Source organism: Natrix helvetica, assembly GCF_964273705.1.
Source record: "Natrix helvetica genome assembly, chromosome: 3".
Taxonomy (NCBI): domain Eukaryota; kingdom Metazoa; phylum Chordata; class Lepidosauria; order Squamata; family Natricidae; genus Natrix; species Natrix helvetica.
Window position 1 is genome coordinate 106,385,297 of NC_138549.1, and position 20,805 is coordinate 106,406,101.

General features: G+C 45.0%; 1 protein-coding gene across 6 annotated transcripts in view; it reads right to left on the reverse strand.

The window, feature by feature from the left end:
• FGGY (FGGY carbohydrate kinase domain containing) overlaps positions 1-20,805 on the reverse strand; it is a 228,847-nt gene that overhangs the window by 144,843 nt on the left and 63,199 nt on the right. For all 6 annotated transcript variants that reach the window (XM_081946309.1, XM_081946311.1, XM_081946310.1 and 3 more), the window contains exon 5: positions 4,669-4,757. In XM_081946309.1, coding sequence (XP_081802435.1) covers positions 4,669-4,757 — 89 coding nt within the window. The remainder of the gene's footprint in view (positions 1-4,668; positions 4,758-20,805) is intronic.

The window sequence follows — 20,805 nt, forward strand, 5'->3', positions numbered from 1 at the left end:
CGGCAGGGCGGTTCTCTGCGGATGCAATGAGAGCGGCACAATATTGACGTTTGGCCGTTCTCAATGCCACTAGGTACGTCCTTAAATGGGCTCGTACCTGTGCTCGGTCAAGTTCAGATCGGGAGGATCTCCAACGACTCTCTAGGCATCTCTTGCGGCGCTTCATCACCCTTAGCTCCTCGGTAAACCAAGGGGCCAGGGTGGATCGTTGCCGCCGGAGAGGCCGCAAAGGCGCCACCCGGTTCAAGGCCCCGGTAGTCGCATTATTCCACGCGGCCACCAGGTCCTCTACCCGAGGGCGGGTCAGGGCTGCAGGAGGTGGCCCAAGCTCCGTCTGGAACCTGTCTGGTTCCATCAAGCGCCTGGGGCGGAACCATCTAGTGCTCTCCGGTTCCGCCTCCCCGTAGCGAGGAGTAGGACCAGGGAAGTCAAGACGGAGGAGTGAGTGATCTGACCATGACAGAGGAGTGATGGTTAAATTCACTCCTCCCAGATCACTCAACCACTGGCGAGAGACAAAAACAAGGTCCAAGGTGTGACCTCCCTCGTGTGTCGGGCCCTGAATCATTTGAGTCAGGTCCATGGCTATCGTGGAAGCCATGAACTCCCGAGCCCCCTCTGATGCTTCTCCCACCGACGGCAGGTTAAAATCCCCCATCACTAAAAGTTTGGGGGTCTCAACCGCCACCGATGAGATCAGCTCGAGGAGCTCAGGCAGGGTCACTGATGTATGGCGGGGAGCCAGGTATACTATCAGCAAACCCATCTGCCTCCTAGGGCCCCATTTCACAACAAGGGATTCACATCCGGACGTCTGTAGCACAGTGGACTCCCTCGGCTCTAAATCCTCCCGGATAATCACTGCTACCCCACCGCCCCTTCCCCGGGCCCGGGGCTGGTGAAATGCTTGGTAACCTGGTGGGCACATTTCCACGAGGGGTAACCCTCCCTCGTGGCCCAACCAGGTTTCCGTTATTCCCGCGAGGTCCGGCTCCCCCTCCAAAATCAGATCGTGAATGAGGGGGGCCTTATTGACAACGGACCTCGCATTGCATAACAAAATAAAATGGTACATTTAAGTTTTATAGGAAAAAAATGAGTACCTGTTTTACAGTTTGTACGTAAGATTCAGAAGCTTAATCTTAAAAAGTAAAGGTTCCCCTCACACATATGTGCTAGTCATTCCTGACTCTAGGGGGTGGTGCTCATCTCCATTTCAAAGCTGAAGAGTCAGCCTATCTGAAGACATCTCTGTGGTCATGTGACCGGCATGACTAAATGCCGAAGATGCCCACAATGCTGTTACCTTCCCACCAAAGGTGGTTCCTATTTTTCTACTTGCATTTTTACTGCTTTTGAACTGCTACGTTGGCAGAAGCTGGGACAAGTAACAGGCTCACTCCTTTACGCAGTGCTATGGATTCCAACCTCAGAACTGCCAAACTTTCTGATAGACAAACTCAGAGTGTTAGCCACTGAGCCATCGTGTCCCTCATTTTAAGATGTTTTCATCTTAAAACATCTTTTTAATTCAAAATGACATTTCTTTTGTTATATACTTCAGAGTCTTACCACTTTGTGAAAAGCTGTTGAGTTTGGGATGGGGTACAACTCTAGGCATGGTTTAAAGGCTTTACTATGTCTATCGACACTGACCAAGAGTCACAGAACAGGAGCTAATCAGGATCTTCATAAAACTTGAGCAGTTTAGTCAAAGGGGAACACAATAGCTGCTGCTTATCACACATATCAAAAAAATGCTCCAATGGCATTGTGAAATCTAGAAAAATTGCAGGCCAACACCTTCTACTGAGGCAGATATGTGTCAGTGACAACTTGTGGAAGAAAGGTTATACCTGGTCACAAGAGCATCGTATCCCTATGAAATAGGGTATAGTTCATTCAAACTCAGGGTGCAAATTTCATCGGGATATCATGCTGACAGTATGACAGTAAAAATGTTAACAAATAAAGGAGTGAAGTAAGGAGATAGCTACAGTTTCAAAAAGTTTGCCCAGCATCTCAGTTACTAAAAGCAAATTCCATACGAATCTGATGTTCTTGAAGGGAAAATGTTCAAAAGCCTTTTCCCAAACTGCATTGATATGAGGAAGAAATTTGTTGCTATTTGAGGGGGGGCGGGGAAGCAAGTTTCTTTGATTACAAAGAGAAAAGTTCCAAATATAGGAGGGGAAAAAATTAAATGAAAGCAACAAGGGAGCCAAAATTCAACCAGGGGCCAATATGGGTCCGTCCAGGGACCAGAGGTTTTGTTTTCTGAGACTCATGTTCTAGCAAAGAGAAGTTCCCTGAAGATCAGCTCCAGCATGATTCCAAAAGCTCGGAAGACAAAACCTCTGGCCCCGGTGACCATCCCAGATTGGTTCCTGCAACATTATCCAGGAACACATATATTCACCTTCATTCGTGAAATAATCTCAACCAATTTATAGAACAGCTGCTTGTCAAGCAGGTTTGCATGCCATGCCTAGAAATTTGAGCCACTGTGTTCAAAGAAAGGTCCTAAAAACATCCTCTCCAAACTATCAATCTGAAGACCGCCAGTTCCAGGTGAAGAATTGTGTCACTGCCAGCTGAGACAAAACTTAGCCATTTGGACAAATGGAAAAGAAAAAGTTTCTAAGGTAGATGAAAAGAGCGAATTTGATGTACTCAGTGTAGATGAAAAGAGGAAACAAATGAATGGAGTTCTTGCTCAATACAGCATCGCTTAGAATCCATCAAGGTGTTGCAATGCTGAGATGAACCAATACCAGAAAATCATTGCATGACATGCACCAGTCCCATTTGATGATACTAAGTTGCAAACCATACAATAAATTGGACCCACCCTGCTTATTCCAGATTAATCCTGGGGTGAAATTGCCAGTAAGTTCGTGCATCATGGTAGTGGTGATTGGTGGGGGGGGGGGGGGGTGTTGGGTTGTGGATTTTTAATACTGTAAGCTGCCTGAAGTCACCATGCATGAGTTGGGCAACTACATAAATTTATTAAATAAATAAACAAATTCTATTTTTTTGCAACCAGAAATAAAAAAAACTTACAGTGTCTTAAAGGAAGCTATCCAGAGATGGTATTCAGCAGTTTCTGACTAGTTCTGGAGAACTGGTAGTAGAAATTTTGAGTAGTTTGGAGAACCGGTAAATGCCACCTCTGACTGGCCCTGCCCCCATCTATTCTCTATTCTCCCGATCAGTCCCAGCTGATCGGGAGGGAATGGGGCCACGCCCACCAAGCCACACCCACCAAGCCACACCCACAGAACCGGTAGTAAAAAAAATTGAATCCCACCACTGAAGCTATCATTTCATTTTAAACACCTTTGTCTCCACCACAGAACAACATCAAAGTATCACAAGCGGGGGAGAGCATAAACTGTGTGTAAATTCTTACCATTGAATCTGACTACTCATTTGCCAGCCGATTAAAAAGATTAATTGGGCAGGGCAGCAGGGGCCACACAGTGACACTGTCCCTGGGAAACAGAGGGAAAGAAGGCAGTTGCTTAGCCCTCTCTGCTGTATAATGCAGCCTAAGTCTTCCTCTTTCAAAAATCAGTTTACATAAAAGTTAATTATCTCAGCATCTCCTTTTACAATTCCTGCTTTATTTTACTCCTCTCCCCTCAACACACCTAAAGGTTACATAAACAGTATAAAAATACAGAAGATCAGAAATACGTTCTTTCCCCAAAACTCCTAAGAAGAATCCAGCTGGAGACAGAATAGGGTTGAATTACAGAATATAACAATGTCCAGGCCTGGATCTTCCAAGAAGGTGGGCAGAAATTCTTCAAAGGGGGAACATTTGAAAATTGGATTGCATGCAAGGCCTTGCTTGCTTTAGTCCTGGAAAAGTGGTCTTATGAGAGATGTGAACCTCAAACTTATGGCTACTATTAAATCTAAATTAAAGAATTTTCAATATCTACTGCTCAGGTTAGCCTTTAGGTTACATTCCCAATTTATTGATACTAGATTTATGACATGATTTTAATAAAAGCTGGCAATATTAATGCTCAGGTTTACAATGACTGCCTATCATAGCAAAAGCAAATTTACTGAAGTTACTTCATTCCAGATTATGTTTCTCTTATTTCCGTAATATAAAAGATACAGAGCAAAATATCAACTTTTACAATTTAATATATGTACATATATCTTAAACTATAAATGCTAGAATCTTGCTCTTAAAAATACATGTGTTTTATTTCAAGAATTAAGAGCTTGTAAACTCTCAAAAGAAAAAAAAACATTCATTTGGCTTTCTCAAACCCTTGTCTGTTCTCCCTCTAGTTCCAACAGGGGGTGTAAAATCTGGATTTCTTTTTACTTAAATTGGAAAGAGATGTTTTATCCCCTGTGAAATATAAAGCCCTGGCTGTTGTCTCCAAGAAACTGGTACTGAATTGGTCAAATTCCAGATATGTGAATGTGGAATTAGGGAACCAATAGCAACAATTAATTAAGAACTGAAAATGCTCACAGGAACTATTTTGTTCAGGAATGCACAACAGCAAGATAGATTCAAGATCTAATTTAAATTGTATGCAGGTGTATGTACACTGCATAAAGTCAAAATAAATAAAAGAAAAAGTTGGCTCAAGAAAAGAGATGAGAAAAAAAATGCCATAATATTTTGCATACCTTGCTGTAGCACCTGTTGCTTTCCATGATAAGAAATCCGGAAGATCAAAGAAGTGCCCTGCTTTTTCCCAGCAAGACTCTCGCAAATTCTGATAATTTTTTGTTGGAGATAAAAAGAATAATTTTAGCTCATATAATTTAAAAACAAATTTAAATCATATGCAGTAGCTAAGACAACACCGGTGTCCCCCCCATCCAATTTTAAGTTTCAGCATTCTGTATAGAATGATAAACTTCTATATATAGAGAATTATTTGAGTTTTATTCATGTTTTGTCCTCCAACAAAAGGTATTAACAAGCAAAGCCATAGTCTACTCAAGGATATTTTATATACTACATTTGCAACCTCCGAAAATTCATTACTAAACCTCTGCAGCATGTATTACCATTATCTCTACGTTTATATCATGGATATATTTGTCTGTCCTTTCTATGTACTCTGAGAACCCTGCATCCTGTTCCCAAAGGAACTGGATGTCAAAATATATTTCAAGTCATAACTCTATGAATAATAAGCAGGAAAAGAATACCAACTTAATAATGAGTGCAGCTGTCTCTGGCATCTCCCAGTGATGTCTCTAAAGCAGGGGTCTCCAACCTTGGCAACTTTACAACTTGTGGACTTCAAGTCCCAGAATTCCTCAGCCAGAGCATGCAGTCCACAAGTTGTAAAGTTGTCAAGGTTGGAGACCTCTGCTCTAAAGGGCATTTAAGTAGCGAGGCTGAGTAACCTAGGATAGGAACAAATATCTTTGGGAATACTAAGACACTTACGTTATCTTTAAGATAAAATAACAACAGGGCATCTTACCACCACTAAAAACTACTGGACGGTCCAATGTTGCAAATTCCCTGCATTTGTGTAGCAGCATGAGTAGCAGAACCAGGGGCGGAGTCAAAAGAGGAATAAACCTCTATGTAGCCACAGATGGCCAAGTCAACGACTACTTCAGCTTCAACCACAATAATACAAGGATAAACAAGCAATACAAACTCAAGATAAACCGCTCCGAACTTGATTGCAGAAAATACGACTTCAGCAACAGAGTGGTCAACGCCTGGAATGCTCTACACCACTCCACTGTTACATCCTCAAACCCGCACAGCTTCAACTTTAAACTGTCTACCGTGGACTTCGCCTCATTTCTAAGAAGTCCATAAAGGGGAGGTGTATAAGCACACCAACGTGCGTACCGTCCCTGTCCTACTGTCGCCATTTACTGGTATTCATTTCCTTTGTTCATGTTCCTACTTATACCTGCTATCCTGTACATGTTTGACAAACAAACAAACAAACAAACAAGTCTAACCCCTCTTGAATTCAATTGAATCTTATCTAATGCCAAGATAGTGCTAACAGTTAGTTGAGCAGATTCTTATGCAAAGGCATGATTAGTAATAAACTAGTTTAATTAGAAAGTCACAATTACTCTATTATTCTGTTGCGCCTGTCACTACTCAACTCACAGAAAACTTTTCAACAGAATTCAAGAGGGATTGGATTTGGTTCCTTTGTGGCTACACAGAGACTCTAGGCTGATTCCTCTTTTGACTCCGCCCCTAGGTTCTGCCACTCCTATAATTTGTTTCAGAAAGAGAGAACTCAATGGTTCAGTTTTCTATATTTAGCCCCACACATAATATCTGCCCTATGATATTTTCCATATCTTGTGATTTGAATAAAAGTTTAATGCTGCTGAATTTAATACTTTATTTCATGTAGCATCATGGCACTACCACTGTAATTACATGGGCATTTAGAGCCAGTTTAGTTTAGTAGTTAAGGCGCCAACCACAAGACCATGAATTCTAATCCCACTTTAGTCATGAAAGCCAGCTGACTTGGGATCACTCATTGTCTCTTAGCCCAACCCATCTCACAGGTTGTTTTTGTTATGGGGAAAACAGGAGGAGGAGGTAGCATTTGATATGCTCAGCACTTTGAATTTTTTATAAACATAATAAAAGTGGGATAAAAATAAATGAATAAATAAATAAATGTAGGTATCATTATCTAACTAGAATTCTTTAGATCCAATAATTAAACAAATCAATAAGAAAAGGAACGATTTTGTTGAATTTATTTTGTACAATGACAATAAAGGATAGATAGATTGATTGATATTGATATTAATATCATACACACACATACACTCAGCCAGCCAGCCAGCCATATTCTGGATAGAAATGAAATAAGAATTTCCAGGCAAGAGTATTAAAAATCCTGTAAAGAGTTTATTCTTGTTTACTTTTATGGAAGCCAGGACTAAGATGACCAAAGAGTGGTTTCGTGTCAATAGGGTCAAACGTCTAATGTAAAAGGAAAAATAAGTGGACACTATTGCATCTTTCCAAAAGCCACAATAAAAAGATTTGAAAATGAGTCCCTTGAAACACATCCAAATGATTCATTTTAGTCACCAAAATGATTTGTCACCACTGGTTAGATCGGAAAAACACACCAGTTTTTGCTATATCTTTCCACACTAACAATAGGTTTTACATAAACCAACCTGATCACAAGAGTTATTCTATTACAGTGATGGCGAACCTATGGCACGCGAACCAGGGCATGCGCGCGCTGGCCAGCTGAGTTCACCTTTTTAAAAGCCATTTTTCGCCCTCCCCAGGCTCCAGAGGCTTTATAGGAGCCTGGGGAGGGCGAAAAGAGCCTCCCCCGCCCTCCCAGAGGGCCTCCGGAGGCTTCAGGGACCGTCGGGAGGCTTCCCTGAAGCCTTCGGAACGCTTAAAACAACCCCCTGAGCAAACCAGAAGTGACTTCCGGTTTGCTCGGAGGGTCGTTTTAAGCGTTCCGAAAGCTTCAGGGACCGTCCGGAGGCTTCCCTGACGCCTTCGGAGCGCTTAAAACGACTCTCCGAGTAAACCGGAAGTCACTTCCGCTTTGCTCAGAGGGTGGTTTTAAGCGTTCCGAAGGCGTCAGGGACCATCCGGAGGCTTCCCTGACGCCTTCGGAGCGCTTAAAATGACTCTCCGAGTAAACCGGAAGTCACTTCCGCTTTGCTCAGAGGGTGGTTTTAAGCGTTCCGAAGGCGTCAGGGACCATCCGGAGGCTTCCCTGACGCCTTCGGTGCGCTTAAAACCACCCTCCGAGCAAACCGGAAGTGACTTCCGGTTTGCTCGGAGGGTGGTTTTAAGCATTCTGAAAGCTTCAGGGACCATCCGGAGGCTTCCCTGACGCCTTCGGAGCGCTTAAAACAACCCTCCCAGCAACCCGGAAGTCACTTCCGGTTTGCTCGGAGGATCCTTTTGAGTGCTCCGAAGGCTTCAGGGAAGCCTCCCGACGGTCCCGGAAGCCTCCGGAGGGCCTCGGGGGGGGGAGGCTCTTTTCGCCCTCCCCAGGCTCCTATAAAGCCTGGGGAGGGCGAAAAAAGCATGTAAAAATGGGGGGGTTGCGCGTTGTGCGCGCATGCGCACTGGGGGGTTGCGCATTGCATTATGGGTGCGGCACACCCGCACACGACCCCCCCTGCGCTCCCCCCACTTGTGGCACACGAGCCAAAAAAGGTTCGCCATCGCTGTTCTATTACTTCCAATACTCCACACAATTAACAAATATATTGAAACTACCCTAATGCAGTTTTCAGTAGAGCAAGTCCTTTTCTGTAGCTTCAGATTTATTTGTTATTCACTGGAACCTAAGTATAGTTGACCTCCTTTTCCCAAATATCTCTTTCTTCATGGAAATCACCATTTAGACTTTTTTTTTTTAAAAAAGAAATGGCTATTTTGAAAGCACTAGTCAATTCCAAGTAGTTAATCAGCTGCAAATGCAATCATAATAACTTACTCTCCTGTTCTATCTACTCAGCAGATGACAGTACTTTGACCAACTTCTTACTACAAAGTGACAAGCCAAATCACTTACATGTTTTCCAAGAAATACAACTGAGACCACAGAATACAAGGACCCACAACTTTAACAGCAGGCACTGACTTAATACTCAGCAGCTACAGAGCATTTCATCATCTATGTTAAAAATAACACTTTTGCTGATGTAGCTTTTTTTAAATGATTTTGACTTTAGCATCCTAATGCTAATCCCTTTTTAATTAAGAAATAAACCTTTTTTTAAAAATGAAATGAATCATTCTTGTTTTTTGGAATATTTAAGAAACATAATAGGTGTTGGACAATTGAAAAATTTAATCTGTTCTTTCCAGTCCCAGAAATTTCATATTTATTTCTGTATAATTATTCATATTCTGCCTCCACTACTGATTTGAGGGGGCTCACAACTTCATAAAATCAATTATTTCAATGGAAAGATACATTCCAAATTACTTAACACTTTATGCTTTATAATAATTGTTTTAGCTGCCTTTCTGACTCTTCAAGGGAAGCAAGCTATCGCAAAATGAGAGGACTGTGATTGCAAATTCTTAAGAACTATGAGTCTATTATATATATAAAGATGGAAGATACACCAATGGAGAAAGATGGTATAGCTTGCAGAAATGACTAAATTGACTTGTTTGACCAAGGACGGAACAAAGACAGGAAATTTCCGGACTTTTTGCTGAAAATGGACAAAAATGAATTGGTGATGTTAGAATTTACTAATTAAAAAGGGCTACTTTTGGGAAGAAGCACGCTATGTAATTTGGGAGGGAAGAGATGGTAACTATCATGGGTATATAAGTACTGCAAAGATGGGCAGTCGCTTCTTTAGATATCTTTCTTTTCCTTCTGTTATCTTTTCCTTTTATTTTCCATATCTCTTTTTTCTACTTTTTATTTATGTAGTTTTTTAATCTTACATAAAACCTGCTTCTAACAATATATAAAAAGGGAAGCCTATTTTGAGATCCCTGTTCCACTAAGATCTCAGGCTGGAGACTACTGGCAGCTTGTCCTCTTGGCCAGCCCATCCTGGATGAGCAGATTCTATGCAAAGCAGGAAGCATACATAAGTGTGCATGCACATACTCACTCATTAAAGCCCATTAAGACATAGTAACTCTGAACTCACATGACCCCTGTAAAACAGGTTGTCCTCAACTTGCAATCACAACTGAGTCCAAAATTTCCACTGATAAGTAAGACAGTTGTTAAGTGAGTTTTCCCCATTTTACGATTTTTACGAGTGAATCTGGCTTCCCCGTCAACTTTGTCTGTCAGAAAGTCACAAAAGGTGATCCCATGATCCCGGCACACTACAACTTTCATAAATACATGCCAGTTGGAAGACATGACTTGACAGAGATTGGAACTCAAAACCAGAAATATTCCTATTAGGAAGTATCAAAGAGGATTTAAGCAAAGGGTTAATATATTTAACACTACATATCTTAACAGCTGCAAGAATTGTTTATGCCCAGCAATGGAAGAGTGGAAGCATACCTAAAGAAAGAGAAATAACAAAGAAAATACTTAATTGTGCAGAATGTGATAGACTGACACTAGAACTGAAGAACAAAGGAGAGACAGAGTGCTATGAGATTTGGGATAGATTTTATCAGTGGTTGGATTTAAGGAAGGGAAGTCGGATCAAATAAGCACAAGAATGCATAGATTGAAATAAGAGGCAATATAGGTAATACATTATGTAACTGTAATTGTAATCGTAACCATGTAGAAGAGGTTAAGTATGTATATATGGTTAGTAAGTAGTAACGGGTATTGAATACACAAGAGATCTATGTTATACTCTGTATGGCAGAGAGATCCCCAAGACGGTTTCACCATGTGCAACGTTTTTTTTTCCCTTTTAACAAAAGTTTTTCAAAAAAAAAACATGCCAGTTGCCAAGCATCCAAATTTTAATCTCTTAACCATTGGGATGCTGCAAGTCATAAGTGTAAAAAGCGACGCTAAGTCTTTTTTTTCAGTGCTGTTGTAACTTTGACCAGTCACTAAACAAATGGTTCTAAGTCAAGGACTATCTGTGGTGACCATAAAAAATAATTTCCCTTACCTAAGTGTTTAATCATGGCATTCCTCCCTCTTTAGCCTTCCATCTGCCACATAGTAATCCAAACATTTGGAAAAAGAATCGAAACCTGGATCTCCTATCAAAAGCATGCTGAATCTGAAAGCAAATTCAAGCAACTATAACTCCAGTATGACTTATTTCAGATTATAGTGGTTGTTTTTCAAGGAACCTTCTTTTTATTCCTTACCCTCTCAAAAAAAAAAACAAACCCTGATTTATCAACATGGGGATAGGATCAGGACAATTAAGTGAATATTCCTTAATTGGCAGCAGTTGGCATGTAGAATTACAGCTGAAGGAAGATTTGATGATTATATAATTCTGCTCTCCAGAAGGAAGAATTTGTTCAGCACAAATCAAATCACATTCTTAACAGAGAATGTGGGTGAAAGTGGGAGTTGAGGAAAGTAATTGGAAGTGGGCAAAACAGCATTATTCCAAAAATAATTGCCAGGCACAAGGGCTGCAGGATAAAGCCAGATTGGAAAGAGGGAGAAAAAAATAACATCAACCTGTTTATTTAGCACATACAAAAATAGATTTTAAACTATTATCAACCTACTCCCAGAGCACAAATAGGGAAAAAGAAAAGTGAAAGGCTTCAAACATTGGTTTACCACACCTGGCTATTCAGATATGAATATGGAATATATCACAAATATTGTGATAATTTCTGATGCATCCCCAGGAAAGAAAAATCACACATACTGAACAGTTCAAGGTCAGCCCAAACCATTTAGTTCCCCCCCAAAATAGAACAGCACATAATGCTCTTCTCTCAAATCCAAAGCTAGTAGTTATTTTGGTATTTGAAGCAAAAAAAACCCTCAACCCTCACAAGTACTTCTTCCCTTCTGCGATTAAAAATACCATAACACTTATAATAATTTATTATTTAATTTATTATATTAAATAATAATTTACAGTCCCCTTTATAGTACTTAAGATAAGCTGCCAGAGGCAACTGCTTCTGTCTACTTAATGAAAAAGGGAAAAGGGAAGCATAAAAAGCCACGCATAAAAGGAAGAAGATAGCAGAAATATATCAGGCATTTCAAAGAAGATGAAGAAAGAAGCAATGTGAGATGAAAAAGAATTATTGCATGTAATTGCCATTTGATTATTAATTGTCAAGCTATTATACTCTGACCTTTTACCCTGTGGAAAAAGCATGGGAAGGAAGATCTCTTTCCTTTCATGTAATAAATGAAGTGCGAATGAAGCTTTTAAAATCAATTTAGAAACATATCTAGTCTAATTAGTAATTCAATCTCTCTAATCTAAACGATCAGAATTATTTAGTCCAGACTGAAGGTGCCTAAAAATTATCCAGCATGTTACAGGGTAAATTGCACCACCATTATAGAAAGAAAATGTAACAAATACTTTTTGGTATAATGCGGTTCAACAGCCAAAGATTAAACATAATAACAAGCAATAAATAGAACTCAAATTCAAGGGCATACAGAAAGAAAGATGCAAAACATTTACCAATGAAATAGCTCAGGATAGTCTTCAATATGATTTTTCTAACAGAAAGCTTACTGAACGCTTCTGGTTTTGCATAAAAGTCACAGCAGAAACCCTGGTTTTCTAACTTGGTTCACCCGAATTCTAAGATAGGTAGGGGCAGAGGTAGGAACAATAGACAATCGAAACTTCCAGATTTTAATTTTATATGGTCCAAGAAACTAGAGAGAACAAGATTGCTTAATTCTTAGTGTGAGGAAACAGAGTCTATTTATCCAATGAATTACATGAATCAATGAGTGGTTTGGAGTTGTTGGGATTATCTTATTTTTGCATGTTTATTTAAGGCTTATACATTCTTTGTATTAAAAAGAATGTGAGAGCACACAATGTACTTTATTTTCAAACAAACTATGTCAAATTCTGTGAGAGTAGGGCAGCTATATGAATCTGTTTAATAAACAAATAAAAGATAGACATTGAGCTAGCTAACAAGACTCATGAAGTACCATGGAAATCAACAATTAATTATAGATTAGTTTTTCCACAATTAAAGGAAAGAAACAAACTATGTACAGAGAGATATTGTTAGTTTATTTATTAAATTCTTAGTAGGAATACAATCTGATCCTGTAGCTTATAATACTAAGGAAAGCTATCCCTATGAATTACAGAACCTTAGTTGTGGCTTTCTACTACCAATAATGGAAACCAAATCCCTGCCATCTGATTTTTTTTCTTTTGTTCTAAATTTGAAGCATGGTAAGCATTTTTAAAATTAAGTCATGCGTAATCCAGGCTGTGATTCAGCAATTGTTGGCACCATTCCCTTTCTTCTTTCACTATGGTGCTAAGTGACAATACATCTTTTCTGGTAACAAAAGGATGAGATAAACTGATTTTTCTCAGCAAATCAGGATTAAGAGATACAGGTAATCCTCAATTTATGACCACAATTAAACCCAAAAGATCTGGTGCTAAACAAGCCAGTTGTTAAATTAATTTTGCCTTATTTTACAACCTTTCGTGCTACAGTTGTTAAGTGAATCACTGCAGTTGTTAACTTAGTAACACAGTTGTAACGTGAATCTGGCTTCCACATTGACTTTGCTTGTCAGAAGGTTGCAAAAGGGGATCACATGACCCCGGGACCTACAAGCATCCAAATTTTGATCTTGTGACCATGGGGATGCTGCAACAGTCATAAGTGTGAAAAACATAAATCACTCTTTTAGGTGCTATTGCAACTTTGGTCACTAAATAAATGGTTGTAGGTTGAGGACTAGCTGAAAAGATAAATATTCACAAAAAAGTGTGAAGGGGTATACTCACTTCTGTGATATACTGTATATTGGATATTATTCTATATCCATAACATTGAACTTGGCAAGCCACAGACTTGTATTTTCACACTCATTTATTTTCTATGAGGCTTCAATTTTCTCCTTGAGGCTACTAGCCTAAACAGTGAACTTCATCTCTTTACTGTTTCTAGTTACCATTAAGTAGCAGGTATAGAAACCCAAAACTTTTTTCTAAACCACTTATAAATTATTCAAATACCACTGAGTGTGGAGCAGTTTAAGTGAATATTCATATATCATAACAGGATTTTCAAGCAATGCTAATTAACCCCTATTAATATGAATTTTTAATTCTTAGCTTCTGCCAGTTAACTCTTTTGACCTTCAGCAGCTCCAACTAACCCCATTGTACGTTAAGAATCAGGAAAAGAGACTTCAGATCTTAGAAACTGGCAGGGAGCAATCTACACTGGCCTTCATTAACAGACAGAAAACATCACTGAGACTAAATATGGAAGCCTGACTAGTGGGACCTATAAAACAATTCAAATGGTAGGAGGTTTTTTTTCCTTTTCATTTGATAGTTGATATTAAAAAGTTCTGTACCTCAACCTGTACCTCAAAAAACATAAATTAATAAAGATATTAGAGCAGGGGGGTCAAACCTGACTGCACTGCGGGCCGTATCGTGACATATCAGGATTTTTTTTTACCTTTGCAGAACCGGGATGGCCATGGCCTGCGTGGGCCGTATCCAGCCTGCAGACTGCCAGTTTGACTGTGGATTAAATCATGACTGTACGTGCAAACTGACTTCGTATTGTTGAAGGACTGTTTCATACAGGTGAAACAAGTCAAGTTAAATGGAAATGACCATTGGCTTACCTGAAGGGTCCTTTTCTGTACACCGCGGGAGAGTCCAAGCAATGGGTTAATTCAGTCTGCTTGCCCTTAGGACTGAGGAACTATTTTTCCTTAAGCCACACCTCCTCCTGGTGTGCTCAATCCCCCAGAATTCTTAGAAGGAGTCAGTTCGTGCGGACGGAGCGAAGCGTCCAAGATGATGTACTGTTGACACGAGGAACCCAAATCCCGGCCTTGAGAGCCAGGGTGGGTTGGACTCTCCCGCGGTGTACAGAAAAGGACCCTTCAGGTAAGCCAATGGTCATTTTCCTGTACACCGCTTGGAGAGTCCAAGCAATGGGACATACCAAAGTTATTGTCCATCTGGGCGGGCAGAAGAAAGCTCCCGGGATTCGGTCTCTGACACAACCGCCTGGAGCACACGCCTGCCGAAGGACGCCTCAGCCGAGGCGAAAATGTCCAATTTATAGTGTCGCACAAATGGAGGAGAGGACCACGTAGCGGCCCTGCAGATGTCCAGGATCGAGGCCTGGGTGGCCCAGGCCGCTGAGGTAGCAGCACTTCGTGTGGAGTGTGCAGTGATGCCGTGCGGAACGGCCTTGGATTGACTTTCATAGGCAGTCGCAATGCAAGCACGAAGCCACCTGCCAATTGTGGAGGAAGTGACCTTCTTCCCTAGGGAACCGTGCTGGAAGGAGAGGAAAAGAGCCTCTGACTTCCTGAATTCCGCAGTACGAGCGATGTAGACCTTCAGGGCCCTCCTGACATCAAGATTGTGCCAGGATCGCTCTCTGGGATGCGACGGATGAGGACAAAAATTTGGCAACACAATGTCTTGCGCTCTATGGAACCATGAGTTTACTTTGGGGGTAAAGGTCGGGTCCAGCCTCAAATGACCCTGTCAGGGTGGATGACGCACAGATCCTGGCGAACAGAAAGAGCCGCCAGCTCCGAAATCCAGCGAGCTGACGTGATGGCAATCAAGAAGGCCGTCTTCAGCGTCAGGAATCGAAGAGAAGTAGTGCGTAACGGCTCGAATGGAGGGCCAGAGAGGGCCCGCAGGACCACGGACAGCTGCCAAGTAGGGTAGCGATGAACGGTGGGAGGGCGAAGGTTAGAGGCGCCCTTGAGGAAAAGACGCACCTTCGGGATTTTGCTGAGAGGCAAAAGGTGGTCGCCCGACCAGACAGTAGACAAAGCCGCCACTTGGCGTCGAAGGGTGTTCGGGGCCAGGCCCTTGTTGAGTCCCGCTTGAAGGAAGTCAAGCACTCTGGGAACAGGCGCGGTCGTCGGCTCGATGAGCAGCTCCTCACACCACTTGGCGAAGGCGGCCCAGGACGCATCATAAATCCTAGTGGTTGAAGGGCGTCTCGCCGCCTGAATGGTGTTCACTACCTCCTCCGACAGGCCTTGGCCTTTTAGTTGGTCCCCCTCAAGTGCCAGACGGCCAACTGGAGCCACTGGGGCTCTGGGTGAATCACGGCCCCCTGGCTGAGGGAGATCTGGTCCGGAGGAATGCGCCACGGAGGAGACACCGACAGGTGGACAAGGTCGGCGAACCACAACCTGCGGGGCCAATGCGGGGCCACGAGAAGGACCTCTGCTCCCTCTGCGATGACTTTGGAGATGAATTGAGGAAGGAGAGGCAGGGGAGGGAAGGCATACAGTAGCTCGCGGGGCCACTTGCAACGCAGTGCGTCTGTCCCCTCCGCCCCCGGGGTGAAGAACCGGGAGTAGAAGCGGTCGAGCTGCTTGTTGTCCCTGGACGCAAACAGGTCTACAGCCGGAGTCCCGAATCTGTCGGACATCTGGTGGAACAGGCGAGGGTCCAGTTTCCACTCCGCAGGATCTATGGTCGTCCTGCTCAGCCAGTCTGCCTGTGTGTTGTCCACTCCGGAGATATGGTCGGAGCGAAGGGATTCCAGATGGCGCTCCGCCCAGCGGCCCAGGGACTCCGCCTCTCTCATCAGTGCTCTGGATCTGGTGCCGCCCTGGCGGTTGATGTGGGCCTTGGTGGCCACATTGTCCGTCATCAGAAGCACATGTTGACGATGGATGGACCGGCTGAAATGGCGCAGGGCCAGGCGAGCAGCTCTCAGTTCCAGCAGGTTGATGCTGTAGCTGGTTTCCACTTGGGACCACTTGCCCTGAACAACCAGGGACCCCATGTGGGCTCCCCAGCCGGAGAGGCTGGCGTCTGTGGTGATGATCAACCTCTCGGGCTCCTTGAACAGGTGGCCCTTGAGGATGGCCGGAGACACCCACCAGCGGAGAGACCTCTTTACGTCCGGCGTAACTCGAATCGGCCTGGTAGAGTTGCTCCTGGATGCCCTCTGGTGCGGCAGCAGCAGCCACTGAAGAGCCCTGGAATGCAGGCGGGCCCACGGCACTATGGAAATGCAGGAGATCATTTTTCCCAGCAGCTGCGACAGAAGGACCACTGGAGCCTGCCTCAAGCTCAACACCTTGTGGGTCATGGACCTTAGACCGGCCAACCTGTCTCGGGAGAGGAAAACCCTGCACAAGTTGGTATCTATCACCGCCCCCAGGTGTACAAGTCTGTTTGTTGGAGTGAGATGGCTCTTTTCTATGTTTAGAGTGAAGCCGTGATTTCTGAGGGATCTCATAGTGGTTTGGAGATCCCGTAGGGCCTGTTGCCTGGACGACGACTGGATAAGTATGTCGTCCAGGTAGCACTGGAGCCTTATGGGCCTGCGTCGTAGCTGGGCCGCCACTACCGCCAGCACTTTGGTAAACGTCCGAGGAGCGGACGAGAGGCCGAATGGAAGAGCTTTGTACTGGAAGTGGCGACCCGCATAATAGAAGCGCAGGAACTTCCTGTGCTGAGGACGGATGGGGATGTGGAGGTATGCCTCTTTGAGATCTATAGAAGTAAGTAGATCTCCTTGTCGGATCCCCGCCAGAATAGTCTGCAGGGACTGCATCTTGAACCTCCGGTAGGCGATATGCCTGTTGAGGTTTTTGAGGTCCAAGATGGCTCTCCATCCCCCCGAGTTCTTTGGCACCAGGAAGAGGATGGAGTAAAACCCCCTCCCCTCTTCGCCCTGGGGAACTGGTTCCACGGCCCTGATGTCTAGGAGATGACTGACTTCCTGGTCCATACGCTCCCTCTTTTGGGGGCAGGATGGGACAGGGCACCGGATGAAGGTCCGGGGGGGGAGGGACAGGAACTCCAGAGATAGGCCTTCCCTGACTGTCTGCAGAACCCAAGCATCCTCGGTGTTCTGGGCCCAATGGGAGGCAAACAGCTGGAGGCGAACCCCGATGGGCGCCAAGCCCGGGCAGTCACTTTGACTTACGGAACGGCCTGTTGGAGGCCCCACCGCGGTTATACTTGCGGAAGCCGAACTGCTGCCTGCCTCTGTCCCGAAAGGGCGCCCTGTCCTGGGATCTGTCGCCCTGCTGGCCGAAGGACCTATTGGAGGGAGAGAAGGAAGAGGCAGAGGTAGAAGGCTCGGAGGCACGAAAGGACTGCCTCCTAGAATAGGGAGCGGCCTTACGTTCCTGCTTTTTGTTTAGAGAAGGTAGGATCTTCCTCTTGTCCTTGGACTCGATGAGGAGAGGATCCAGGGACTCGCCAAATAATTTGGACCCCTTAAAGGGGGCGGAAGCCAGTTTCCACTTGTTTTTCTGGTCCGCTTGCCAATGTCGGAGCCAGATCAGCCGACGAGAAGTTATATTAGAGCCGAGCGCCCTGGAGGCAAATTTTGTGGCATTAAGGGATGCATCAGCGGCATACTGGGAGGCCGCGATTATTTTTGACACGTCCTGGTGGAGACGGACGTCTCCCGCCGGGAGCTTGGTTAGGAGCTCGCGCAGCCAGATCACAGAGGCCCTATTAAAAAAGGAGGCGGATGAAGAGGCCCTGATGGCCCAGGCAGCCGCCAGGTGGGTTTTGTGGCACGCCTTTTCCGCCTTCTTGTCCTCCGCCTTAAGACCTTCCAGGAGGTCGGCCGGTAGGGAGGAGTTGGAGGTGAGCGCAGCGATGGGCGGGTCGACAGTGGGCAGGGCCAGAAGGTCCTCCAGCACTGGCTCCATAGTATAAAGCTTCCTATCTACCCCACTGGGAGAGGACTGTGTGGCTGGCTGAGCCCACTGGCGCTGGATTAGGTCGAGAAACAGCCCCGGGACCGGAACCAGCTCTTGCTGGGGCGCTGGGACATCAAACATGACCGCATTGGGATTAGCCGGAGTGGCATCTGCCGCCGGCGCGGTCGGTTTGGGCTTGATCCCCACCCTGGTGGCAGCCTTGACCTTGTGAAGGACAGATTTGAAAAGGCTGGGCTTGAACAGACCCGCAAAGGCGGGCGCTTCAGGGGGGAGGTCCTCGTCGTCCGAGAGACCTAGCACCTCCGGGTCAGGGTCCTCAATGGCAGAGGCCTCGCTGACCACCGAGGATTCCAGGGAAGGATGGCGAGCACGCTTGCTTGGAGGGGGAGCTGCCTGATCGGGTTTGGGGCCCTTAGGGGCCACTGCAGTGGGACTTTTAAATTTCATCGCCTCCGTGATGCCCTTGGCAATGGCACGGGCCATTAGTTCCTGCATGCGGGGCGATAACTCCTCAGAGTCAGAATCAGGATCCAAACCCTCCTCTGGGGGGGTGAAGCCTCACCCTGCATATCGTCTATGCTAGCATCCCCAGGGGGAGGGGCCTGCTCACAGGCCCAAGAGGGCGCCGGGGAAGCCGGCTCTGCAAATGACCTATTTGGGGATAGGTCCTGGGACTCCACCTCCTCGGCGAGGACCATCTGGAGATCTTCCCGGGAGGGAGGGATTCCTGAGAGGGACTGCTCCCTGTCTGCCTGGCGTCTGGCCTTCTCAAATTGCTTGTCAAGGGCCCGCTGGCGCCTTTCAGCATCCTTGGCCTCAGCCACAGAAGGGGTCCTGGAACGCTGTTTCCCAGAGCTACCCCCACCACTCTTGCCCGCACCCCCACTCCCCGATGAGGAGGAACCCTTGCTAGGGGCCTGCGAGAGGCTCGGCCTAGTATCTTGGGAATCGGGGGGACTGGGCAGATCCATAGTCAATGACCACACAAGATGGAGCAAGGCTATGATAAGGCAGAAGGATAGAGATAGACTGGTTGCTGCAATGGGAAACAAAACGAAAAGATTCGTTAAAATTGCCATCTGCACAGTAATTGAATCAATACGTAAGAAATCATCCCATGCTTAATACCAGTCGGAGGCCCAGGGGTAGGATTGGAGCCTGCACCGAGGTGCAAGGCTCCGCAGGAGAAGCAGGGAGGAGAATGACTATCAAAAAGCTTTGGCCTGCGCTTACTTAAGGCCTCCTCCCTGAGCCGGTATGATGACCGTTGGAATGGCACAGGAACCAGCGCCGCTCGCAAAAATAGACAAAAAAACGAAGGTGGCGATCCTAGCCCGAGAAACCCTTGCTAGGCCCTGCCACCTCCAGCGGCCTCCTGATAACGAGGCTGATGCAAAATGGCGGCCATGGCTGGGCGCGCTATTTTCGCGCCTAAAATGGCCGCCGCAACAGCGTGGGGCTAAGGGAGAGCGAGGAGCGAACGCGCCTCGAATGGCGACGATCGCCCACTCCTCCCTGCGGCCGAGGTCTTCTAGCAGGCCGGGAACGAAAAATACTTCGTCTAAAACAACAAACGGGGGGCCTGGGAACGTAGGGACCTCGCCGCTGCAGCCGCGCCGTTTTAAACGACAAGCGGCAGGCCTCCGAAGCCGTCCCATGAGGATCGGCTGAGGGGCACCCCCCACCACCTTCCAGCTTACCTCCTGGCCTTCAAATGCAATTTCTACTGGAGAGAGTCGCAGAATTGAAGAGAGAAACGTCTCACAAGGTTGGGGAATATTAGGAAATAGAATTTAAACGCAAATAGAGAGTCCAAGCCAAAAAAAGGATTAATTTAGCTCAGAGCTCTAACTAATTACGTCCAAACGGGCTGACTGAGGAAGAATTCTGGGGGATTGAGCACACCAGGAGGAGGTGTGGCTTAAGGAAAAATAGTTCCTCAGTCCTAAGGGCAAGCAGACTGAATTAACCCATTGCTTGGACTCTCCAAGCGGTGTACAGGAAAATATTAGGGCTTACAAGTAGTCCAAAACTTGTCTGCTGTTACAGTCATGTATGGTAAACCCACTGACAACCCAATTTTCTGACCTTTTTTGCATCAGTCATTACATGGATCATAATGGTTGTTAAGTGAATTGGTGGGTTTTCAACTAATCCAGGGGTGTCCAAACTTGGCAACTTTTAAGACTTGTGGACTTCAACTCCCAGAATTCCCCAGCCAGCTGGCTGGGGAATTCTGGGAGTTGAAGTCCACAAGTCTTAAAGTTGCCAAGTTTGGACACCCCTGAGCTAATCCATTATTCACTCTGATGAAAGTAAATGTCAGGTTTTTGCAAAACATTATAAATTGCAGTCATGTGACTGCGGGATGCTGCAAACTTCTGTAAATATGGACTGGTTGCTCAGCGCCCAAAATACAGTCAGTGCTAACGTATTGGTTCCCTTATGAATGCCTGCAGCTGTGTCAAATTGG